This window comes from Hypanus sabinus, chromosome 19 (genome assembly GCF_030144855.1).
Source record: "Hypanus sabinus isolate sHypSab1 chromosome 19, sHypSab1.hap1, whole genome shotgun sequence".
In the NCBI taxonomy this organism is placed as follows: domain Eukaryota; kingdom Metazoa; phylum Chordata; class Chondrichthyes; order Myliobatiformes; family Dasyatidae; genus Hypanus; species Hypanus sabinus.
Window position 1 is genome coordinate 1,758,498 of NC_082724.1, and position 27,068 is coordinate 1,785,565.

General features: G+C 43.1%; 1 protein-coding gene across 6 annotated transcripts in view; it reads right to left on the reverse strand.

Annotated features, from left to right (window-relative positions):
- Window positions 1-27,068, reverse strand: part of usp19 (ubiquitin specific peptidase 19) — a 217,995-nt gene that overhangs the window by 163,521 nt on the left and 27,406 nt on the right. For all 6 annotated transcript variants that reach the window (XM_059943872.1, XM_059943873.1, XM_059943870.1 and 3 more), the window contains one exon: window positions 14,919-15,047. In XM_059943872.1, coding sequence (XP_059799855.1) covers window positions 14,919-15,047 — 129 coding nt within the window. The remainder of the gene's footprint in view (window positions 1-14,918; window positions 15,048-27,068) is intronic.

The following is a 27,068-nucleotide window of genomic DNA, read 5'->3' on the forward strand; positions in this document are numbered from 1 at the left end:
CATATATGCTCAGTGATTCATAAACACAAGAGATTCTTCAGGTGCTGGAAATCCAGAGTAACATACACAAAATACTAGAGGAAACACACATAATGCTGGAGGAACTCAACAGGTCAGGCAGCATCTATTGAAAAGAGTCCAGTTGATGTTTCAGACCGAGACCCTTCAAGAGGAATGGAGAAAAAAAACATGACAAGTCACAATTAGAAGGTGGGGGGAGGGGAGGAAAAACACAAGGTATGGGTGAAAGGAGGGGGTGAAGTAAAGAGCTGAGATTGGTGAGAGAGATAGAGGGCTGGAAAAAGGGGTAGCTGATAGGAGAAGACAGAAGACCATGGAAAAAATAAAAATGGGAGGAGCTCCAGAGGGAGGTGACGGGCTGGTAGGGAGATAACATGTAAGACTGGTGAGGGGCGGGTGCATTATCAGAAGTTCAAGAAATCAATGTTCATGCCATCAGGTTGGAAGCTATCCAAAGACTGTGTGGGGCCCTGAATGGTAGTGAGGGAAGAGATGTAGGGGCAGATGTAGCACTTGTTCCGTTTGCAAGGATAACTGCAAAGAGGGAGGGACATCAGTGGGGAGGGACAAATGGACAAGGGAGTCATGTACGGAGCGATCCCTGCAGAAAGCAAAAGTTGGGGTGTGAGGGAGTTGTGTTTGGTAGTGGGATCCCATTGACAGAAGTTACACAGAATTAACTGCTGGACGCAGAGGCTGGGGGGTGGTAGGTGGGGACAGAAGGAACCCTATCCCCGGTGGGGTGATGGCGTATGTGCAGGAAATGGTAGAGTCCTTCCAGGTGAGGCCACATGTCACCTGTGAGTCTGTTGGGGTCATCTACTGTATCTGGAGCTCCTGGTGTGGCCTCCTGTATATCAGTAAGACCCAATGTAGATTGGAGACCGCTTCACTGAACACCTACACTCCACCCCTCAGAAAAAGCAGGATCTCCCAGTGGATTAAGGTTTTAACCCATTTTAATTCAACTTCCCAGTCTCATTCTGACATGCCAGTCCATGGCCTCCTGTATTGACGCGATGAAGCCACACACAGGTTAGAGAGGCAACACCTTATATTCTGCCTGGATGGCTTCCAACCTGATGGCATGAATATCAATTTCTCAAACTTCCAGTAATGCACCCCTCCTGCCCTTCACCATTCCCCATTTTCTTTTCCCCTCTATCACCTTATCTCCTTAACTGCCCATCATCTCCCCTTTGTAACAGCCCTGTACCTCTCTTTGGCCAGTTAACTTCTCAGCTTTTCTTTTCATCCCACCTCCCCCTTCCCAGTTTCACCCATCAGGTTGTGTTTCTTTATCCCCCCTCCCCCTTAACCCCAACACCTTTTTTCCTCCAGTCCTGACAAAGGTTCTTGGCCCAAAACATCGACTGTACTCTTTTTCATAGATGCTGCCTGGCCTGCTGAGTTCCTCCAGCATTTTGTGTTGCTTGGCCTTCCAGCATCTGCAGATTTTTTCTTGTTTGTGATTGAAATACTAGAGGAACCTAGTAGATCTAGTAGCATCTATGGAAGTTAATAACCAGCTGATGTTTTCGGTCAAGACCCTTCATTAGGTCTGGACAGGAACGGGGAAGAAGACAGAATAAGAAGATAGAGGGAGAGAGAGGAGTGCAAGCCAGAAGCTATTTGGTGAAGCCAGGTGGGTGGGGGAGGGAGGCATGAAGTAAGAAGTTGGGAGCTAACAGGTGTAAAAAGTAAATGGCTGGAGAAGATGGAATTGAATGAGAGTGGACAATAGGAGAAAGGGAAGGATGTTGAGCACTAGGGGGAGATGATAGGCAAGCGACAGGAGGTAAGAAGTCAGACTGGGGAACTGAAGAAGAGGGAAGAAAATTACCAGAAAATGGAGAAATTGATGTTCATTCCTTCACGTTTGAGGCTACCTACATGGAAAACAAGGTGTCATTCTTTCAACCTGAGCGTAACCTCACTGTAACAGAAGGAAAGCCGTGGATCGACAGATTGCAATGGGAATGGGGACAGGAAATCCTGCTTTTTTGTAGATGGAGCTGAGGTGCTTGACAAAGCACTGAGAGGTTACTTTATTGGGTATACCAGTACACTTGCTCATTAAGAACATAAGACATAGGAGCAGAGTTGGGCTATTCAGCTCATCCAGTCTGTCTACCATTCCACCACGGGTCATTTATTATATGCTCAACCCCATTTTCCTGCCTTCCTGTAACCGTTGAAGCCGATTAATCGAAATGTTAATCAACCTCAGTTTTAAATATACCCAATGACTTACCTTCCATGGTCATCTGTGGCTATGAATTTCTACGAATTAATTACCCTCTGGTTAAAAGAAATTTCTTCTCAAATCTGTTCTAAATAAAGGTTCCTCTATTCTGAGGCTGTGCCTTCTGGTCTAGACTTTCCCACTATAAGAAACATCCTCTCCACATCAATTATACCGAAGCCTTTCAATATTTCGTAGGTTTCAATAAGATCCCCTCTAATTCTTCTAAACACCAGCAAGCACAGGCCCAGAGTCAAATGCTCTTTATATGTTAACCCTTTCATTCCCAGAATCATTCTTGTAAACCTCCTCTTCACCCTCTCCAATGCTAGCACATCTTTCATAGATAAGAAGCCCAAAATTGCTCACAATACTCCAAGTGCAGTCTGACCATTGCCTTATAAAGCCTCAGCATGCTGGAAAGAATATTCTGCAGCCAGAGTCATACTTTGAATGTGATAAAAGAGCCTGTTTGTTGTTGACGGTGAATTACCTCAGCTCCATCACAGAAGAATCCCTCAGGACAGTGTGCAAAGCCCTAATGCTCTCACTTGATTTCCATTACAGAACCAGAGATGGTGGGATGGTGGATGGTTGCTAAACAACACTTAATTCTGTTAAAAAAATCCACTGAAAATTCAAGCTATTTAACCTGCATGCAACAAGACCTAGACAACAGTCAACTATCTGCCTATAAGTACATGTTCATCCCACATTTTTACATTCAATGAACTTGTCATTGCCAAGTCCTTCACTATCAACATTGTTGGGGCCACAAGACATAGGAGCAGAATTAGGCCATTCAGCCGATCCAGTCTACTCTGTCATTCCATCAAGGCTGATCCCAGATCCCACTCAACCCCATATACTTGCCTTCTCACCATATCCTCTGATGCCTTGATCGATTTGGAAATAATCAGCTTCCACCTTAAGTATTCCCACAGACTTGGCTTCTACTGCAGACTGTGGCAAAGCATTCCACAGATTCCATCAGTTCTACAGAGGTGCCCCACAATTTTGAGGTTGTGCCCTCTAGGTCTGGATACCACCACTGTAGGAAGCATCCTCTCCACATCCATCCTATCTGGTTCTTTCAACATTCAGTAGGTTTCATGAGATCACCATGTATTCTTCTAAATTCAGTGAGTACAGGCCTAAAGCTGCCAAATGATCCTCACATGTTAACCCCTTCATTCCCAGAATCATCCTTGATAACCACCTCTGGACTCACTTCAATGACAACACATCCTTTCTTAGATATGGAGCCTAAAACTGCCTGACTAGCACCTTATAGAGGCTCAGCATTACCTCCTTGCTTTTATTTCAAGGGGAATAGAATATAAATATCAACATTGCATTTGCCTTCTTTACCACAGACTCAACCTGTAAATTAATCTTCCGGAAGTCTTGCACGAGGACTTCAAGTCCCTCTGCACCTCTGATGTTTGAACTTTCTCCTAATTTAGATAACAGTCCACACTATTACTCCTTTTACCAAAATGCATTATCAATAGGTTGAGTGAACTCGGCCTTCTCTCCTTTGAGCACTGGAGGATGAGAGGTGACCTGATAGAGGTGTACAAGACGATGAGAGGCATTGATCGTGTGGATAATCAGAGGCTTCTTCCCAGGGCTGGAATGGCTAGCATGAGAAGGCACAGTTTTAAGGTATTTGGAAGCAGGTACAGATATGTCAGGTTATGATTTTTTTTAAAACGCAGAGAGTGGTGAGTGCATGGAATGGGCTGCCAGCAACAGTGGTGGAGGCAGATACAATAGGATCTTTTAAGAGACTCCTGGATAGGTACATGGAGCTTAGAAAAATAGAGGGTTATGGGTAACTCTAGGTAATTTCTAAAGTAAGTATATATTTGGCACAGCATTGTAGGCTGAAGGGCCCGTATTGTGCTGTAGGTTTTCTATGTTTCTATACATTTCTCCACACTGTATTCCATCTGCCACATTTTTTGCCCATTCTTCCAGTTTGCCTAGGTCCTGCTACAATCACATTGCTTCCTCAGCACTACCTACCCCTCCACCTATCTTTGTATCATCCACAAACTTTGCCACAAAGCCATCAATTCCATTATCCAAATAATTGATAAGCAATGTGAAAAGCAGCGGTCCTGATGCTGACCCCTGAGGAACATAACATCATTGGCAGCCAACCAAAAAATGCCCCTTTTATTCCCGGTCGCTGCCTTCTGCCTATCAGTCATTCCTCTATCCAGACCAGTATCTTTCCCATAATGGCAACAGGATTTATCTTGTTAAGCAGCCTCATGTGTGGGACCTTATCAAACACCTTCTGAAAATCCAGGCAAATGACATCCACTGCCTCTCCTTTGTCCTCCCTGCTTGTTACTTTCTAGAAGAACTCTGAATTATCAGGCAAGATTCCCCTTAATGTTGATGTTGACTTATTTTATCATTAGTCTCCAACTACCCCGAAACCTCATCCTTAATAATAGACTAATAACACTTTCACAACCTCTGAGGTTAGGTTAACTGCCTATAATTTCCTTTCTTTTGCTGCCCCGCCCCCCCATTTGCAATTTTCCAGTCCTCCTGGACCACGCCAGAATCAAGTGATTCTAAACAGATCATGATCAATGCATCCGTTATCTCTTCAGAGCCTCTCTCAGGACGCTGAGATGTAGTCCATCTGGTCCAGGTGACTTATTCACCTTTAGATCCCTGAGTCTGCCTAGCAGCTTTTCTTTTGTAATAGCAATGGCACTCATTCCTGCTTCCTGACACCCACGGACTACTGGAACACTGCCGGTGCCTTCCACAGTGAAGACTGATGCAAAATACCAATTAAGTTCATCTGCCATTTTTTATATAACTGAAGACTTTTAGTATCCTGCTTTATATTACAGACAGTCCCCGGGTTACGTATGAGTTCCGTTCCTATGTCTGTCTTTAAGTCGGATTTGTACGTAAGTTGGAACAAGTACATCCGGTATTATTTAGCGTCAGTCAAACGTTTGTCTTCATACATGGTATATATTTTACGTTTCTATGCATATAAGACACTTAAGAAACGTATGTATTCCAATAATTAAACCACTGCATTGCTTATTAATAACTGTAGCTTTCATCGGGGCAGGGCCTTTCAAATGCTCCATTATTTCTCACTTTATCCTTTAAAATTGTTCCAACTGTACCCTAATGCTTTTCCAATGACCAATGGCGTTTCACCTCTTTCCAAACACTTTATTATTTCCACTTTATTTTCAATCACGATCACTTCCCATCAATGGAACAGAAACACTGCGGGTGGCAGGTCCTGAGCTCCGCCAGCTCCTGAGGTCCGCTGGGTCCTAACGACCACCACACTGACACAGGCTAAATGGGACAAGTGGGGGCTGTGCTGGGTTTGGGTATTTGATCCTCCACAATATTCCGCATTGGAATTTAAACTGGAGGTGGCTGTGTTTTTATTATGAGGTTGAGTTGCGAGCTCGAAATCAACCCGGCACAGATGGTACAGGAGTCACTGGATCGACATCAACCCAGCACGGGAGCAGTCTGTCACTGGATTGAACTCACGAACCTCCATTCTCCAGCCCAGTGCTGATCTCACTGCGCCACCAGCTGACCGGAATGGTTGGGGGGGTGGTCAGGGTGAATCTTACTAAGGACAATTTAAGCCAAATATACAGTTAAACACACAACACAGTGTCAATGGCAAAGACTAAAAATGGCGGACAGCGTCACGATCTGACTTAAAATGGCAGACGGCATTCTCCTTCCTCAGTTCGTAAGTACAAGTTGTCCGTAAGTCAGACGTTCGTAACTCGGGGACTGCTTGTATTGGCTACTTTGCTTTCATATTTCATTTTTTCCTTTCTCATTGCTTTTTTAGTTGCCTTTTGAAAGTTTTCCAATCATCCAACTTCCTGCTCACTTTGTTACCTTATATCCCCTTTTCCTTGGCTTTTATGCAATATTAAATTCCCTTGTCAGCCATTGTGCCTACCCCTGCCATTTGAGAACTACTTCTGTGGGACACATCTATCCTGTGCCTTATGAACTATTCCCAGAAACCTCAGCCACCTTTGTTCTGTCATCATCCGCACCAGTATCCTCCTCCAATCCAGCTGGGCAAGCTCCTCTCTCATGCCTCTGTAATTCCCTTTATTCCATTGTGATACTGATACATCTGACTTGTGCTTCTCCTTCTCAAATTGCAGTATGAACTCAATCATATTATGGTCACTGTCTCATAAAGGTTTCCTTACCATATAACAATTACAGCACGGAAACAGGCCATCTCGGCCCTTCCAGTCCGTGCCGATGCTTACACTCACCTTGTCCCACTGACCCGCACTCAGCCCATAACCCTCCATTCCTTTCCTGTCCATATACCTACCCATATACTTACAATAAGCTCCCTGATAAGATCTGGGTTATTACAAAACACCCAATCTCAGATAGCACTTCCCCAAGCAGACTCAAAAACAAGCTGCCCTAAAAAGCCATCTCATAGGCATTCACGACTTCTCTCTCTTACGATCCAACACCAACCTGATTTCCCCAATCCCCTTGCATATTGAAGACCCCATTAGAATTGTTACATTATCCTTATTACATGCCTTTTCCATCTCCTTTGCAATCTCAACCCCACATCTTGGCTATTATTTGGAGGTCTATATATGATTCTCATAATGTAGTATTACCCTTGCAGTTTCGTAACTCCACCCACAAAGATTCAACATTCTCTGACCCTATGTCACCTCTTTCTAAAGATGTAGTTCCATCTCTTACCAACAGAGCCATACCACCGCCTATGCTTTCCTGCCTGTCCTTGTGATATAAAGTATATCCTTTGATGTTAAGCTTCCAACTATAAGGTCCTTTGAGTCACGACTCAGTGATGCACGCAATGTCATACTGATCAATCTCTAATTGTGCCATGAGTTTGTGCACCTTATTCTGAATGTTACTCGCATTTAAATACAGCACCTTCAGTACTGCATTCTTCACTCTTTTTGAGTTTTGCCTCTGTGGTACAGTTTAACTCTTTGCTCTGTCTGTATTTGTATTCAGTCATTGGCTTATCCTCCCTTACATTCATGTTACTTGTATCTACTTGTAAACCTGCTGGCTCATCCTCATCTCTATCCCCCTTGTTCCCATCCCTGTCATAATAGTTTAAACTACTCCCAATAGCTCTAGTAAATTGCCCTAGATAGTCTGCATTGATTAAAAAATTAACTGGTACTATCATATAAGCTAAAAGTAAAGTTATTGTTACATATACGTCACCATATACAACGCTGAGATTAATTTTTTTGCTGGCATACTGAATAAATCTAATAACCATAATAGAATCAATGAAAGACCAACAGAGCAGACACCAGCAATGCACAAAAACAAACTGTGCAGATATAACAGAAACAAGAATCGATAATAATAACCAATAAAAATTGAAGACACCTTCATAAGCTATCATGTGTTATGTGTACTACAGTGCTCTACACCCTGGTTCAGACAAACGTCTCGTTTCTATATACATAATATGGTTAAGTATATTATATACATGTATGTAGTTAAATGACAGTAAGCTTGACTTGAGATGAAATTTCCTTGAAAGCAAGTCCATAGATTGGAGGAACTGTTCAATGATGGGGCAAGTGAAGTTATCCCCTCTGGTTCAAGAGCCTGACGGTTGATGGGTAATAGCTGGTCCTGATCCTGGTAGTGTGTTTCCTAATGCTCCTGTACCTTCTTCCTGAGAGTAGCTGCAAGAGATGGTGGATGCTGCTTTCCTGTGACAATGTTCTGTGTAAATTAACCATGATGGACTGGGCTGTATCTCCTACTGTTTGTAGGATTTTCCATTCAAGGGCATGATACAGCACACACATACAGAAGTTTGTCGAAGTTTTAGATACATTGCTGTCATGCTTCTTCATAATTGCACTTGCAAGCTGGGCCCAGGACAGGTCCTCTGAAATGATAACACTAGTAATTTAAAGCTGATGACCCTCTCCATCTCTGATGATTCCCTGATGAAGACTGGCTCATGGACCTCCCGTTTCCTCCTCCTGAAGTAAATAATCAGCTCCTGGGCCTTGCTGACATTGAGTAAGATGTTATTGTTGTGGAACCATCAGCCAGATTTTCAGTTTCTCTCATGCTGATTCGTCATCACCTTTGATTCAGCCATGACAGTGGTGACATCAACAAATTTAAGTATGGCACTAGAGCAGAGCTTACCCAGTCATAAGTGTAAAGCACAAAGCATTGTGATGTACCTGTGCCGATGGAGATTGTGGAGGAGATGTTGTTGCTAATCCAAAATGACTATGTTCTGCAAGTGAGGAAATCGAGGATCCAATTGCACAAGGAGGTTCTGAGGCCAAGGTCTTGAAGCTAATTGATTAGTTTTGAGGGATTGATAGTATTGACTGCTGAGCTGTAGTTGATAAAGAGCATCCTGATGTATGTATCTTTGCTGACCAGATGTTCCAGATTTGTGCGAAGAGCCAATGAAATGGATCTTTTATGGACCTATTGTGCAGGGAGGCAAATTGGAGCAGACGCAAGTCTGCTCAGGTAGGAGTTGATATGTTTCATCACTAACCTCTCAAAACACTTCATCACTGTGGTTGTAAGTGCATTGAGACAGGTTATCACATTCTTCTTGGTCGCAGGTATAACTGAAACCTGCTTGAAGCAGGTGGGCACCTCAGAAGGAAATGTTGAAGATCACAGTGAACACTTCAGTCAATTGATCAGCACAGGTCTTTATTACTCAGCCAGGTACCACACCTGGGCCAAATGTTTCTGTAAATTCACCCTCCCAAAGAATGCTCACTCGTTGGCCTCAGCAAATAGAATCAGAGGGTCGTTGGGGGCTGTGGGTGCTAGTGATGGTTCCTCCATGTTTTGTTGGTCAAAGCGAGCATAGAAGGCATTGAGGTCATCTGGAGCAAAGCCCTATTGTGACCTATGTCACTTGATTTCACTTGATTTCACATTCAGGTCCTACCACAGTTGTTGAGAATCCTTCATGATTCAAGTTTGGTCTGGAATTGCCACTTTGCCTGTCTGGACCTGGACCTGGACCTCTTGTAACAACACACTAAATATACCCTCAATAACCAACCTGCTCATCAATGCAAATATCTAATCAGCCAACCACATGACAGCAACAATGCATAAAAGTGTGCAGAGTGTTCAGACCAAACATCAGAATGGGGAAAAAATGTGATCTAAGTGACCTTGACCATGGAATGATTGTTAGTGCCAGACAGGCCAGTTTTTGTATCTCAGAAAATACTGATCTCCTAGGATCTTCATGCACAACAGTCTGTAAGAGTTTATAGAGAATGGCACAAAAAACAAAAATAACATCTGGTGATCAGTTCTAAGGGTGAAAATACCTTGTTAATGGGACGTTAGAGGAAAATGACCAAACTGATTCAAGCTGACAAGAAGGCAACAGTGACTCAAATAACCATGTGTTACAACAGTGAAATGCAGAAGGGCATCTCTGAATGCACAACACATCGAACCTCGAAGTAGATGGGCTACAGCAGCAGAAGACCATACCGGGTTCCAATCCTGTACCTACCAAACTTTGTTTGTAAATGACCAGGTGGCCAGAGTGAGAGCACTGCAGTGCTGTGCAGAATATTGGAAGAATTTTGAATGTTTAAGCGTGTTGATTCAAGAGCCAAAGCAAATCAGTGACTATGCATTTAATGCGGTGAGCTCTGATGCAGACTGGTCAGGTATCTGATAAATTGCATCCATATTTATATGGAGCAGAGGTTCCAATTCCATTAGTCATTAATGGCAGGTATATAGTAGATTATTCCACTGTGAATATTCTGGACATTTGGCTTGGGTATACATATTCAGTGCTTCTGCTGAAGTCAGGCACTCATTGGCTTTGTGTGCTGTATAACTATTAATTACTTTAATCAACTCAATGAGCTGTGGCATTTCTCACAAAAACTGCCAGTTCCACCATTGGGCTCTTCGAACAGCAATGTCATGTGTAATTTGCTCAAGATAAATACACACAAATTGCTGAAAGAACCCAGTAGGTCAGGCTGAATCACTCTCAAACCTATTCTCCTATCTTCTATCTTTAACCTCTGATGCCCTCACAAATCAAGAAACTATTCACCTCCACCTTGAAGGTGACTTGGCCTCCACACTGGTCTGTGGCAAAGAATTCCACAGATTCACTACCTTCTGGATAAAGAAACTCCCCCTCGTCTCAGGTCTAAAGGGATTATTATGACAGTCAATATTTCAGGGCTCCTTATGAAGGGTCTCAGCCCAAAACATTGACTGTTTATTCCTTTCCATAGATGCTGCCTGACCAGATGAACTCCTCCATCATTTTGTGTGTATTGCTCTGGATTTCCAGCATCTGTAGAATCTCTTGTGTTTATTATTGCTTGAGAATAAATGTTTTAGAAAAGAAGCCGAGTATCGTACACATGAAAACAATGAAAGTGTGCCCTTCTAGCCCACCCCTTAAATATCTACTGCCATGTTTATCTATGCTGGTTCCACCTGGCCGTCAAGTACTCCACCCAGCTTCCAGACTGATCTACATACCCCTGTATTATTTAAACATTCTTCAACTTCGATGACTCCAATTATTCTTGTGTAGATTTAAACCTACTAATCAGACCACCTACATTCTTGTTCATTTATAGACATGACAAAAGCCTCAGTAACAATTACAACATGCTGGAGGAACTCAGCAGGTCGGACAGCATCCATGGAAATGAGCAGTCAATGTTTCTGGCCGAGTCCTGACAAAGGGTCTCGGCCCGAAACATTGACTGCTCATTCCCACGGATGCTGTCCGACCTGCTGAGTTCCTCCAGCGTGTTGTACGTGTTGCTTTGACCACAGCATCTGCAGTGTACTCTGTGCTTGCCTCAGCAACAATTCCTGTTGAACATCACTTAGTAAAAACCAAGTTGGAAAAACACTCAAAGTTACACTTCTATTAATATTCAAAGATCTTTTGGACAGGTACATGGATAAGAAAGATTTGCAGTAGGGCTTCCCAAACTTTTTATGCCATGGACCAATACCATTAGGCAAAGGATTCAGGTTGGGAACCCTTAAGTTAGAGGGATATGGGCAAAACATGGCAAATAAGACTAGCTTAGATGAGCACCTTGGCCAGTGTAGATCAGGTGGGTTGACTCTAAATACCATCTTCAAGATAATTTTGTCAAGATGCCTCCAATCCTTTGAGTTTTAACATTCTGGATCATGTTAATTCCATGTAGATCACGTCTAACCCTCTGCCTTCATCAATTTCCCAAGTTTGTTCCTCAAAAGATTCAGATTTGAAGGTCATGACCTTCCCTGCACAAGACCATACAGACAACTCCTAAATCAGTTCCTGCTTCTGATATACACAGCTTTTAGGATTATCTGACCTAACTTGCCAAGGTCATTTCACGGCCTTGGTTTGCCTTTCCGTTCTCTAAGATCTTTCTAATAATCCCTTTAAGCCTTCTGACTCATTCAATAGCCACACTTTTTCCCAGGTCAGAAACAGCTAATACAAGAGGGTATAATTTAAGGTGTCTGAAGGAAAGTATTGTGGGGGATGTAGGAGGTATACACAGAGTGATGGGAACACCCTGCCAAGGATGATGGTAGGGGCAGACAGATCATGCTATCTAAGAGAAAAATGCAGGACCATGCAGAAGGGAAGGGTTAGATTGACTTTGGATGTTTAAAAAGTCGACACAACATTGTGGGTTGAAAGGCTGGTTCTGTGCTGTTATGTTTAATGATATCAATATGCAACAGCTCTCTTGATTCACAAGGGTCAGAAAGAAACCATACAGTGAGGTACTTACTAATTAGCCACCAATCTTTCTGAAATTGTATTGAACACCCTGAGAGTGGGAATACAAAAATTAAAAGATGACAAGTGGCCATGGAAAAGTTACAAGTAGGGACCAAACCCAGGAAAAGATCTTGATGAACAAGGAGGTTTTAGTTAAATAGAGTTGCAGATAATAATAAAAGCAGGCAAACTATCAGAAGCTTTAGCAACTTAGGAGGAGAAGCAACTGAGCTGAAGGATCAGAGAGATTTGGGGCTTGGGTAGTGTTGACAGTAGGTCATGATACAGAGTAATAAGACATTATCAATAGACAATAGATGCAGAAGTAGACCATTCGGCCCTTTGAGCCTGCACCGCCATTTTGAGATCATGACTGATCAATTACTATCAATACCCGGTTCCTGCCTTGTCCCCATATCCCTTGATTCCCCTATCCAGAAGATACCTATCTAGCTCCTTCTTGAAAGCATCCAGAGAATTGACCTCCACTACCTTCCGAGACAGTGCATTCCAGACCCCCACAACTCTCTGGGAGAAGAAGTTTTTCCTTAACTCTAAATGACCTACTCCTTATTCTTAAACCATGCCCTCTGGTACTGGACTCTCCCAGCATCTGGAACATATTTCCTGCCTCTATCTTGTCCAATCCCTTAATAATCTTATACGTTGCAATCAGATCCCCTCTCAATCTCCTTAATTCCAGCGTGTACAAGCCCAGTCTCTCTAACTTCTCTGCGTAAGACAGTCCAGACATCTCAGGAATTAACCTCGTGAATCTATGCTGCACTTCCTCTACGGCCAGGATGTCCTTCCTTAACCCTGGAGACCAAAACTGTACACAATACTCCAGGTGTGGTCTCACCAGGGCCCTGTACAAATGCAAGAGGATTTCCTTGCTCTTGTACTCAATTCCCTTTGTAATAAAGGCCAACATTCCATTAGCCTTCTTCACTGCCTGCTGCACTTGCTCATTCACCTTCAGTGACTGATGAACAAGGACTCCGAGATCTCTTTGTATTTCTCCCTTACCCAACTCTACACTGTTCAGATAATAATCTGCCTTCCTGTTCTTACTCCCAAAGTGGATAACCTCACACTTATTCACATTAAATGTCAACTGCCAAGTATCTGCCCACTCACCCAGCCTATCCAAGTCACCCTGAATTCTCCTAACATCCTCATCACATGTCACACTGCCACCCAGCTTAGTATCATCAGCAAATTTGTTGATGTTATTTTTTATGCCTTCATCCAAATCGTTAACGTAAATGGTAAACAGCTGTGGTCCCAATACTGAGCCCTGTGGCACCCCACTAGTCACCACCTGCCATTCCAAGAAACACCCATTCACCGTTACCCTTTGCTTTCTATCTGCCAACCAGTTTTCTATCCATGTCAATGTCTTCCCCCCAATGCCATGAGCTTTGATTTTACCCACCAATCTTCTATGCGGGACCTTATCAAATGCCTTCTGAAAATTGAGGTACACTACATCCACTGGATCTCCCCCATCTAACTTCCTGGTTACATCCTCGAAAAACTCCATTAGTCAAGCATGATTTACCCTTGGTAAATCCATGCTGACTCGGCCCAATCCTATCACTGCTATCTAGATATGCCACTATTTCATCCTTAATAATGGACTCTAGCATCTTTCCCACCACCGATGTCAGGCTGACAGGTCGATAGTTCTCTGTTTTCTCCCTCCCTCCTTTTTTAAAAAGTGGGATAACATTAGCCATTCTCCAATCCTCAGGAACTGATCCTGAATCTAAGGAACATTGGAAAATGATTACCAATGCATCCGCAATTTCCAGGGCCACCTCCTTTAGTACCCGAGGGTGCAGACCATCTGGACCTGGGGATTTGTCAGCCTTCAGTCCCATCAGTCTTCTCATCACCGTTTCCTTCCGAATGTCAATCTGTTTCATTTCCTCTGTTACCCTATGTCCTTGGCCCATCCATACATCTGGGAGATTGCTTGTGTCTTCCTTACTGAAAACAGATCTAAAGTACTCATTAAATTCTTCTGCCATTTCTGTGTTTCCCATAATAATTTCACCCAATTCATTCTTCAAGGACCCAACATTGTTCTTAACTATCTTCTTCTCTTCACATACCTAAAAAAGCTTTTGCTATCTTCCTTTATATTTCTGGCTAGCTTGCGTTCGTACCTCATTTTTTCTCCCCGTATTATCTTCTGGAGCAGCATCACATCAGTGCCTTAATTACAGTATAGAAGTGGATGATACAGAATACTTCAGGTTTAGAAGCAATAGGAGGGGATGGGAGGATAGGGTTGACAGCAAAGTACATCGAGAGAAATCCAGAGGGTGGCACCCATGAGTGAAAGATTAAGGTCTTAAAGATTCAGCTTTGTCATGTGTATGTTGAAGCATACAGTGAAATGAGTTGTTTGTGTCAAATCAAATCAGCTGGGTCACCATACTTCCAGGACTAACACAGCATGTTCACAACTTACTAACCCTAACTGTATACTTTTGGAATGTGGGAGGAAACCCACATAGTCACAGGGAGAACGTACAAACTCCTTCCAGACAGCAGCTCGAATTGAAGCCCGGTCACTGGCACTGCAAAGTATTGTACTAACCACTAGTTTCTGTAATAAAGACTAAGGAAAAGATAAATTAAATGCACAAAGGAAGCTTAAAGAAACCCAGGGGCTTGGCAATGGAGGAGTTCATCATTACACACCTGCCACCATGTCCCAAAGGTTGCTCCTTGCTGTACACGATCAATTAAAAACAGCAACAACTTTCCCAGCACGCATCAACAGCTTACCTGGTAGTGTAACGATGCAGTCAGAGTCTGTGAAAGCTGCATCAATCTCATCAACCTTTAGGTTTCCCTCGCCTGGCTTCAACTTCACAATAACCTCATCTGCATTCTGTTTCCAGTCAACAAACAGATCTGTAAGACAAAGCAGATTTACAGGAAATGCTGGCAATGTAAAGCAATCTAACCACATTTCACTGTGCATTAGTTTGAGGTATTAACAAACAGATCAGATTAACATAGTCATTAAACAGCAATACCAAGTTCAAATGTCAAAACTGAATAATTATTAGGCTAGCATTTCCTTTTTATAACTCATCAATCTAATGGGAAGGCAGCTGCCCAGATAGTTTAAAGGTACAACTTCCTGGAGTAATATTTTGCTGATCACAAGAGATTCTACAGATGCTGGAAATCCAAAGCAACATGCACAAAAAGCTGGAGGAATTCAACAAGTCAGGCAGTCTATGGAGCAGAATAAATAGTTGACGTTTTGGGCTTGAAATAGTCATGAGGGCTTGAAAGGTGGGGCAATAGGTAGGTGGGGGTGGGAAAAAGCCTAAGTAAGGTAGTGGGGAAGGGAAATTTCTCCGCCCGACCCTCTCCCTTTCCATTCCCCATTTTGGTTCCCATTTCATCTGCTCATCACCATCCTCTAGTTCCCCTCCTCTGACATTTTCTCCCATGGTCCACTCTCCTCTCCCATCAGATTTCTCCTTCTCTGGCCCTTTACCTTTTTCACCCATCATCTCCCAGCTCCTTACTTCTTCTGTCCCCTTTTCCAGTCCTGATGAAGGGTCACGGCCTGAAATATCCAATGTTCATTCATGACCATAGATGCTGTCTGACCTGAGTTCTTCCAACATTTTGTTTGCTTTGCTTCACTTTGTATTTTCCTGATGTGGGAGTACAAAACAAACCTGAACCAAACCCACAGATCCTACAGATGCTGGAAAGCCACAAACACAAAATGCTGGAGGAACTCGGGTCAGGTAGCATCAATGGAAAATAATAAAGAGCTGATGTTTCGAGCCAAGACCCTTCATGAGGACTCACTTAGTTCCAACTACCAAGACTCAGTTTATACTATTACCATAACTGGGCAAGTGACAACAAAGAGTAAAATATGAGTCCAGACACGAGCTGCCTATCAGTGAAGAAAGAAGGGAACAAACCCAAAAACCTTACCACTGCCACACTGTAAAACAGCCCAAGCAATAAACAAAAACCAGTGTTTGATAGCAAATGTCAAATAGGTAACTGGGATGAACCCTGTGCGAATGCAAGCCAATCCTTTAATCTGGAATGAAGTACTCCACCCATTAGTCTGCAGATGTTTAGGCATGTTTATTATTAAAGCACAAAGAAAGTTATAAGTGAATAGGCTGCTAGATGTCTAACCCACCCTACCTTTCATTAGCATGGTTGATTTGACCTAGGGCTGAACTCCTCTTCTTTGAGTTCCTCAAAGCCCTCAGTTCCCCATTGCTCCAATGGTGTTCACCTCTTCTAAGTACTTGTACCAGAATGTAGAGAATTCCGGAAGTTCAGCACCCTCTGAGAAGATCCGACATATTTTGGTTTTCAATGACCATCTTTCATGATTCTTCCATGGTGAAAACAATCTCAGCATCTCTCCTGTCATGCCCTCCCAGGGTCCCTCATTCTTTGCAATTCCAAATAGGGATTGAATATTTTTAGCTGCTGTGACAAAGCAAAACTGCCATTCTGGGAAATAGCCAACTGACTCTTTTTCACTGGTATACCCTTTCTTCAACAGAGAGAGAAAATGCAGTGCTCCACGTGTGACTCCACTCATGCAATTATCTTGGAATTTTAGTACAGCACAGCACAAAAAGCTTAGCCCATCTAGTTCATGCCAAAACCACAAACTGGCTACTGCCATCAATCTGCTCCAGGACCTCTGCCCTTCATAGCTCTAAATCGAGCTTGCGTGCACTTATGTTGTCAGCTTGCTCCACACTCTTACAACCCTCACGTTCACCTTAAACTTCTCATCTTTCACTCTTAACCTATCACCCTAAGATGTAGGTAGGTGAACAAAATGGCATGCAATACTCCAAATTAGGCCTCACCAATGCCTTATACAACTTCAACATCCTATATGTCTATATCCTATATGTCAACATCGTCTCCTATATTCAATACTTTGATTTACAAAGGTAAATGTGCCAAAAGCTTTCTTTAGGACCCTATCTACATGTGACACCACTTTTAATGAATTATGGACCTGAATTATGGAATTATGAATTTGTTCTACCACTCTTATTTTTAGAACCTTTCTTAAACAGAACAACATTGTCTAACCTCCAATCCTCTGGTACCTCTCCTATTGCTAAGAATAATTCAAATATGTCTGCTAAGGCCCCAGCAATTTTTGCACTTGCCTCCCGCAGGGCCTAAGGGAACACTTTGTCAAGCCCTGGGAATTTATCCAACCTGATTTACCTCAGGACAGAAAACACCTCTCACTCTATAATCTGTATAAGGTCCATGAAGTTGATGCCACTTTGCCTCACTTCTATAGACTTTGTCCGTGTCCTGAGGAAAAACAGATGCAAAAAAATTATTATTTTTAAAAGATCTCCCCCATCTGTTTTGGCTCCACATGGATTACCAATCTGCTCTTCCAGAGGATCAATTTTGTCCCTTGCAATCCTTTTGCTCTTAACATATCTGTAGAATATCTTAGGATTCTTCTTCATCTTTTCTGCTAGAGAAACTGTGCCTTCCTTTAACAATCTTGATAACCTTAAGCATTCTCTCATGTTTCTTATATTCCAAAAGCACCCAAATTCCTACCTGCCTATATCTGCCACACAGCTTTTTTCTTCTTAACCAGAGCCTCAATATCTCTTGAAAACTAAGACTCCCTACATTTCTTATCTTTACCTTTTATTCTGACAGGCACATAGAAATGTTGCGCTCGCAAAATTTCACTTTTGAAGGCCTCCCAATTACTAAGTAAACCTTTATCAGAAAACAGTCTGTCCAAACCACACCTGCCAGACCATTTTTGATTCCATCAAAATTGGCCTCTCTCCAATTTAGAATCTCAACCAGTGGACCAGACCCACATTTACTTTGAAACTAATGACATTGGAGTCCCAGTCAATATGTAGAAAGTTAAAAATCACCTACTTTTACAACCTTATGTTTCTTGCAATAAATAATCTGTGGTCTCTCTAGAAACTTATTCTTCTAAATCTGACTCTTGGGTGATCTATTATTTTCCCTCATTAATGTGGTCGTATCTTTCTTATTTCTCAGTTCCACCCATAACACCTCACTAAACAAGTTCTCCAATCTGTCCTAACCAAGCACTGCTGTGACATTTCCCCTGATCAATAACACCACCTGCCCTCCTTTAATCCCTCCTGCTCTGTTGCATCTAGAACAACAGAACCCCAGAGTACTGAATGCCAGTCCAGCCCCTCCCACAACCAAGTCTCGCTAATGGCTACAACATCATAATTCCAGTTGTTGATCCATGCCCTTCTCATCCGCCTATTCTGCAATACTTTTTGCATTGAAATATATGCAGTCACGTTTTACATAACCTTTTGATTCCTGACTTTGTCTGAGGTCTTGCTAACATCTGTCTCCACAACTTTTCCACTAACTGTTCTGGCACTTTGGTTCCTACCCCCTGCAACTTTAGTTTAAGCCCCACTGTGCAGCACTAGCAATTTTTCCTGCTAGGATATTAGTCCCCTTCCAGCTCAGGTGCAAAATGCCTCTTCAGTACAGATCCCACCTTCCCTGGAAGGGAGGTCAATGATCCAAAAATCTTAGGCCCTCCTCCTACACCAACTTCTTCACCACATGTTAAACGGTATAACCTTACTACTTCTGGCCTCACGAGCATATGGCATGGGCAGCAATCCTGAGATCAGAATCCTGGAGGTTCTGCCCTTTAACTTAACACCATCGCCCTGAACTACCTTTGCAGAACCTCATCACTCTTCCTACACGTTATTGATAACTACATGGACCACAATGTCTGGCTATTCACCTTTCCTCTTAAGAATGCTGAGGACTCAATCCGAGATGTCCCAGACCCTGGTACCTAGGAGGCAAGATACCATCCGGGAATCTTGTTCCAGTTCACAGAATCTCCTTACTATTCCCCTAACTAATGAATCCCTCATCACCACAGCTTGCCTCTTCGCCCCCTCTTCCCTTCTGAACCACAGTATGAGAGACCTGACCACTATGACTTTCCTCTGCTAGGCTATCCTCCCCCCAAAGTGATCCAAACTGATATATCTGTTGTTGAGGGGGATGGCCACGGGTACTCTGCACTGTTTGACCCCTTTACCCTTCCCGGACCAAAATGTTGACTATTTACTGTTTTTCATGGATGCTGCCTGGCCTGCAGAGTCCTCTAGCACTTAGTGCATGTTGCTTTGGATTTCCAGCATCTACAGATTTTCTCATGTTTGTGGTCGTACCTCTCCACATGTCCTATGTATGACACCCTCAGCCTCCCAAATGACCCTGTGTTCACACAGTTCCAGCTCCAACTCCTAACACAGATTGTTAGAAGCTGCAACTGGAAGGACTTATCACAGGTATAGTTGTCAGGGGAACCGGAGGTCTCCCTGCCTTCTCATTACCTGCCAGAATAGCATTCAACTCTCCTGCCTGACACTTCTACTGTTCGAACTGAGCAAATCTAAATAAAGGGAGAAAAAACTCTACATCTTTTATTTTAATTGTAATACTACCCGTTTCTGAATACCAGCCATCTCACAATAAAGGTCGAAATGTCATTTGCCTTCCTAACTCAATAGATCTGATGGTTCTCATTTTGTGATTTACATTCAAGGACATCCAGGTTACTCCAAAAGATTTTGTCACGATGGATAAAATAAAGGGTTAATGAAATCAGGTGGAAAAATTATAGCATACAGAAACAGTTACAATTGTTATGCTTGAGGGATCTAAAACCTATTCCTGCTTCTCTTTTCATCATTGATTTTTGTTCCTCAATCTCTAGCAAACAACAAATAAATCAGTATAAATCAGTGTAAGGAATTGAAAATTGAATACACTGGACAACAAATTTTTTCAGAAATGTTGGTTCCTCAGAAATTTTTTTGTAGTTATGATAGACCACTTGAAGCTGAACACACATCATTTTAGACTACCTGTATCATGTAGGAATTCGGAGAAACAAGAAATTAACTTTTATTGAATATAATGCACTTTGTTGCGAATGGTGCTGATGCTTTGCAATTGTTCATCTAAGCTAAAAATGTTTTGTCAATGATTTTCATTTGTATGCAATGTCTGAGGCTTCACACATCAATGTCCAACACTAAATCAGCCAAACACTAATGGACTCCACTTGCCCGAATATTGCAGCGCCATGACTGCAATGTCCTGGTGAAACTTTTCACCATACTCATTACTGACAGTGCTACGATTTGCAGGGAAGAATGGGAATGCAGAACAGTAATCTTCAGTGACATGTTTCACTTCATGGCCGTGTATGCTTGAAGCATGTTGTCAACCAGCTGCATGTAGCTCAGTGCTGTGGCTGCCAAGAACATTTTCAACAACATCCTTCAATGTTTCCATGCGATTTTCTCCAGACCAATTACAAGTTCTTCCAATGACCTGTTATTGATGACCTGTTTGATTTGTGGACCGACAAAAATGCCTTCCTTAATCTTGGCGTCAGTTATTCTGGGAAACCTCTGTCTCAAATATCAAACTCCTTCACCTTCCTTGTTCATCACTTTCACAAAATTTATTACAAGCCTCAGTTGTATATGAAGAGAAGGCAATTGTTGAGTCTACAAGCAGCTTATATGCCACATATTTCTGACCTGCAACCAACTACTTACAGAACAGCCAATCCTTTTTAACGTAATTAAAAGGCATTTGACAAGGTACCCAATGCGAGGCTTATTGAGAAAGTAAGGAGGCATGGGATCCAAGGGGACATTGCTTTGTGGATCCAGAACTGCCTTGCCCACAGAAGGCAAAGAGTGGTTGTAGACGGGTCATATTCTGCATGGAGGTCAGTGACCACTGGTGTGCCTCAGGGATCTGTTCTGGGACCCCTACTCTTGGTCATTTATAAAAATCACTAAGAGTAGGGGTCCCAGAACAGATCCCTGAGACACACCACTGGTGACTGACCTCCATGCAGAATATGACCCATCTACAACCACTCTTTGCCTTCTGTGGGCAAGCCATTTCTGGATCCACAAAGCAATATCCCCTTGGATGAAGAGTGGAGGGATGGGTTAGTAAATGGGCACAAATGGAGATCAAACTCAGTAAGTCTCGCAGTATCTCAATTGTCAAAGGTCGGCTCACCGACATAAGGTCTCGTATCAAATCTGAGCCAATACCAACTGTCCTGGAGAAGCCCATCAAAAGCCTTGGATGTTGGTGACATCAGACCTCAGAGACACCGAGCAGGTGGAAGAACTAAGGCAGGATACAATCAGTGGCCTCAAGTTAATCAACAACACAGCTCTCCCAGGGAGGTTGAAGCTTTGGTGCTTTCACTTTGGACTGCTGCCCCGACCTATGTGGCCAACTACCATGAGGTCACTACGTCTCATGCAAATCAGCTGGAGAGGCTGGTGAACTCACATGAGGAAGTGGCTTGGGCTACCGAGATGCCTTAGCAGCATAGGACTTTACGGGAATTTCTGCCAATTTCTAGCCTGGTGGAGGAATACAAATGTGACAAAGCAAGGCTGGAAATGACAATCAAAAAATCTCGGGACCCAATTGTAAGAGGCGTTGCTCCTGCTCCAGCAACAGGGATTTTTTGAAGAGATTACTAGGAAAGTTGACCAGGGTAAAACAGTGGATGTTGTCTATATGGACTTCAGTAAGGCCTTTGACAAGGTTCCACACGTAAGGTTAGTTAGGAAGTTTCAATCGTTAGGTATTAATATCAAAGTAGTGAAATGGATTGAATAGTGGATGGATGGGAGATGCCAGAGAGTAGTGGTGGATAACTGTTTGTCAGGTTGGAGGCTGGTGACTAGTGGTGTGCCTCAGGGATCTGTACTGGGTCCAATGTTGTTTGTCATATACATTAATGATCTGGAAGATGGGGTGGTAAATTGGATTAGTAAGTATATAGATGATATTAAGATAGGTGGTGTTGAGGATAATGAAGTAGGTTTTCAAAGCTTGCAGTGCGATTTAGGCCAGTTAGAAGAGTGGGCTGAAAGATGGCAGATGGAGTTTAATGCTGATAAGTGTGAGGTGCTACATTTTGGTAGGAATAATCAAAATAGGACATACATGGTAAATGGTAGGGCACTGAGGAATGCAGTAAAACAGAGTGATCTAGGAATAATGGTGCATAGTTCCCTGAAGGTGGAATCTCATGTGAATAGGGTGGTGAAGAAAGCTTTTTGTATGCTGGCCTTTACAAATCAGAGCATTGAATACAGTAGTTGGGATGTAATGTTAAAATTGTACAAGGCATTGATAAGACCAAATTTGGAGTATTGTATACAGTTATCGTCACCAAATTATAGGACAGATGTCAACAAAATAGAGAGAATACAGAAGAGATTTACTAGAATGTTACCTGGGTTTCAGCACCTAAGTTACAGAAAAAGGTTGAACAAGTTAGGTCTTTATTCTTTGGAGCGTAGAAGGTTGAGAGGTATTTAAAATTATGAGGGGGATAGATAGAGTTGATGTAGATAGGCTTTTTCCATTGAGAGTAGGGGAAATTCAAACAAGAGGACATGAGTTGAGAGTTAAGGGGCAAAAGTTTAGGGGTAACAGGAGGGGGAACTTCTTTACTCAGAGTGGTAGCTGTGTGGAACGAGTTTCCAGTAGAAGTGGTAGAGGCAAGTTTGAATTAGTCATTTAAAAAAAAAATTGGATAGCGTATATGGACAGGAAAGGAATGGAGAGTTATGGGCTGAGTGCAGGTAGGTGGGACTAGGTGAGAGTAAGCGTTCAGCACAGACCAGAAGGACCAAGATGCCCTGTTTCCATGCTGTAATAGTTATATGGTTATATGGAAGAAATGGACCCCAGCTGCAGCAGTACTAGACGCAGAAGCCCCCCTCCAATACCGGGACATAGTGGGCTATGTCCAACAGAGTAGAGGAGGCTTCGGCCTTGAAGCAATGAAACCTACCTGGCAAAAGGCTACTACAACTGAACACTGGCACCTGGTGGTGGAGGAGGTGCACCACCAAGAAGAAGCAGCCAGATGTGCCAAAGTAATATACCAAGCCAAGCTAGACTGCTGGATGAGGTGGGAGGGTGTTGAGAGGAGGGAAATCACACGGAGTGAGCTGTGGGGCATGGAGTCAAACAGATTGAGCTTCATCATCAGAGCAACATATGATGTCCTGCCCTCTCCTACAAACCTAAACCTTTGGCTGGGAGAGGATCCAGCCTGTCCTCTGTGTCCAGTTCCGGCATCCCTCAAGCACATCTTGGTTAGTTGCAAGACCAGCCTAATACAAGACAGATAAACCTGGCGGCACAACCAAGTGCTGAGGTGTCTGGCAGCTGAACTTGAGTGTAAGAGAGTAACCACCAACGTCAGGCCTCTCGATGCCCAGACAACGTTCCCACAACAAACATCCTTCGTCCAGGAAGGAGAGAAACCAGGGGCTAATCCCTTGCCTCATGACTCATGCCCACTGAGTGCAGCCAGGAACTGGGAAATGCATGTTGATTTAGGCCAGAAACTTACCTTCCCATCTGAAATTGCAATGACCAACCTGCAGCCTGACCTGGTCCTTTGGTCCAACTCCTTTATCACTGAGCTGCCAGTCTCCTGGGAGGATGCTGTGGATGGGGCTTACAAACAGAAAAGGCTGCGATATGCCAACCTTGCAGATGAAGCAGAGGAGCGAGGCTGGAAAGTAGAACTGTGCCCAGTTGAGGTGGGGTGCAGGGGCTTTGTAGCCAGTTCCACTATAAGGCTGCTGGGGGAAGTAGGAGTCAGAGGGCAGGCCCATAGGAAGGCAATCAAAGCACTTGCTAATGCCGCTGAAATGAGCAGTCACTGGCTGTGGGTGAAAAGAAGGGATGCTGTCTGGGCTGCCAAGTGACCATCTAGAGACTAACCATGTGACACACACGCAGGTCTGATCAGCCTGTGGTGGGCCTGCCTCAGCTGAGGATGTCTTGTGATAAAAAGCCGAAACACCCGGTAATGTCCAGATACACAACTGAAGGTGTGTTGTAATGGTAGAAACAGCATCTAGTGGTCATCTTTAAGAACTACTTCCACTCAAGTCAAGTGCAGTGCAGAGAACTTTAGGGATTGTAACATCCAGTCCTATTAATCAAACTGCTGATGACTCAAAGGTTGGGGGTGTCATGGATAGTGTGGAGGGCTGTCAGAAGTTATAGCAGGACATTGACAGGATGCAAAACTGGGCTGAGAACCCAGATAAGTGTGAGGTGATTCATTTTGGTTGGTCAAACATGATGGCAGAATAATGTATCAATAGTAAGACTCTTGGCAGTGTGGAGGATCAGAGGGATCTTGGGGTCCAAGTTCATAAGACACTCAAAGCTGCTGTGCAGGTTGACTCTGTGGTTAAGAAAGGATACTGTGCATTGGCCTTCATCAATTGTGGGAATGAGTTTAGGAGCCAAGATGTTACAGCTATATAGGACCCTGGTCAGACCCCACTCGGAGTACTGTGCTCATTTCTGGTTGCCTCACTACAGGGAGAATGTGGAAACTATAGAAACGGTGCAGAGGAGATTTACAAGGAAGTTGCCTGAACTAGGGAGCATGCCTATGAGAATAGGTTGAGTGAACTCAGTCTTTCCTCCTTAGAGCGACAGAGGAAGACAGGTGACCTGATAGAGGTCTATTAGATGATGAGAGGCATTGATTGTGTGGATAGTCAGAGGCTTTTTCCCAGGGCTGGAACGACTAGCATGAGAGGGCACAGTTTTAAGGTATTTGGAAGTAGGTACAGAGATGTCAGGGTTAAGTTTTTACTCAGAGAGTGGTGAGTGCATGGAATGGGCTACTGGCAACGGTGGTGGAGGCGGATATGATAGGGTCTTTTAAGAGACGCCTAGATAGGTACATGGAGCTTAGAAAAATAGAGGGCTATGGATAACCCTAGGTGATTTCTAAGGTAAGGACATGATCGACACAGCTTTGTGGGCCGAAGGGCCAGTATTCTGCTGTAGGTTTTCTATGTAACTGGACTCGCTCACATAGCTGTTCCATTTGCAAATAAAACAGCACTATTTGGTGTATCTGAGCTGCATTTCTAGTAGCAGCACTGCTACTTTCAGATCACACAAATATTCCAGTTGTAGTTGCTGTACCGTACATGCTTCAACAAGACTTACAGATTTCAGTTTTCTTTCATGTGTACGGCTCAGCCAATTGGTATTGAAGGATGAAAATTGCCGTTATGTAGCAACACAACTTTCAGGCTTAACACTGAAGAATCAATAAAAAGACGCCATTGTTGTGGGCCCTGCTGGCAACCCAAAGCAGTCAAAAGCCCACTAACATCAGAAATGATCAACCTAACCAAAGAATTCTGTCAAATCTTCATGGTGGCTGCGAAAGACAGACATAATGTTGTGGTAGGGAAATTTCATGGTGATTTTCATGATCAGCAGCCCAACATTCATAAGATATACCCAAAAGTATCCAAGAAGCAAAATCTTTGTTGTCCAGTGTTACCAAACATAGAACTGTGCAACATAGGAACAGGCCTTTCAGCCTGCAATGTCTGTGACATACTCAGTAACTCCTTCTGCCTACACTATCTATTTCCCTCATTCTCTGAATACTTATTGCCTTACTTAGAAGTCTCTGAATGTCTGAATGTCAATATTGCAACTTCTTCCACTACCACATTGGTAACATGTTCCAAGCACCCACCTCTTTAACATTGCCTTGTATGCTCCCATTATACTGTCTGTCCCAACCCCCCCCCCCCCCCCCCCACAAGCTTACAAAGCTACTGCACTTCTTTCCTAGGTAAAAGGTTCAGGCTGCTCTAATTTTATAAACTACTCTCCGGTCTCCCCTCATAGAAAACAATGTAAGCTTGTCCAGCCTCTCTGCAGCTCATGCCCTCTAATCCAGACAGCATCCTGGTAAACTACTTCTGCATTTCTCCAAAGTCTGTACCTCCAACTCATAATGCACCCTAACCACAATTTTATATGAATGCAACATGACTTCTCACTCTTATATTAATATTGTATATAACTGTGTTGTCACTTTCACTGGTACAAACTTGGACCCCAAAATCCCTGTCTGTCAAAATTGTTAAGGGTGCTGCCAATAACTATACATATCCCTTGCATGTGATTTCTGACTTAACTGCATTAAGATTCATCTACCATTTAGTACTGCCAATATCAAACAAACATTGCAACGTCCACACCCCTTTATCTACTCCTGTAGTCACATTCCTCAAGAAACAAATCTCAATGGGTTTCCTTAAATCTGGGCTGATACTGCTCAATCCTGATATTCTTTCAGGGTAATTGTCACAGAGCACTGCAGCACACAAACAGGCTATTTGTCCCATCCACTCTGTACTGGTGTTTTTCTGGGGCAATGGCACTTGGACCCTAGCCTCCACATTCTTTCCATCCATGTACCTCATCCAAACTGTTACAATTAAACCTGCATCAACCATTTCAGCTGGCTATTTGTTTCACACTCTCACCACCCTCTGAGAGAAGTTTCCCCACAAATATTTCACCTTGAGTCCTGGTAACATCCTTGTAAACTTTCTCTGCACACTTTCGGTCTTATTGATACCTTTCCTGTAGGTAGGTGACCAGAACAGGGCACAATACTCCACATTTGACCTCAGCAATGTCTTATACACCTTCAACAGAATATCCCATCTCCAGTACTCAACACTCCAACTTGTTTGGATCGGTTATTCTATCCTTCAGTGTAGATTCCAGGACAGACAATTAACTAATAGATTTAGGAGCTCCCTATTTTCTCTTTTTTAAAATAAATTTGATACCATACAATAAAAGCTGATTTATATTTCTGCATCAAATGAACGCCGTAACCTACACTGTACCCTACGCCATAGCCTGACGCGCACCTCTCCAAAAATGTAACTGCTTGTCGTGGTGATGCAGACCGCAATAACCGATTGGTCCTCT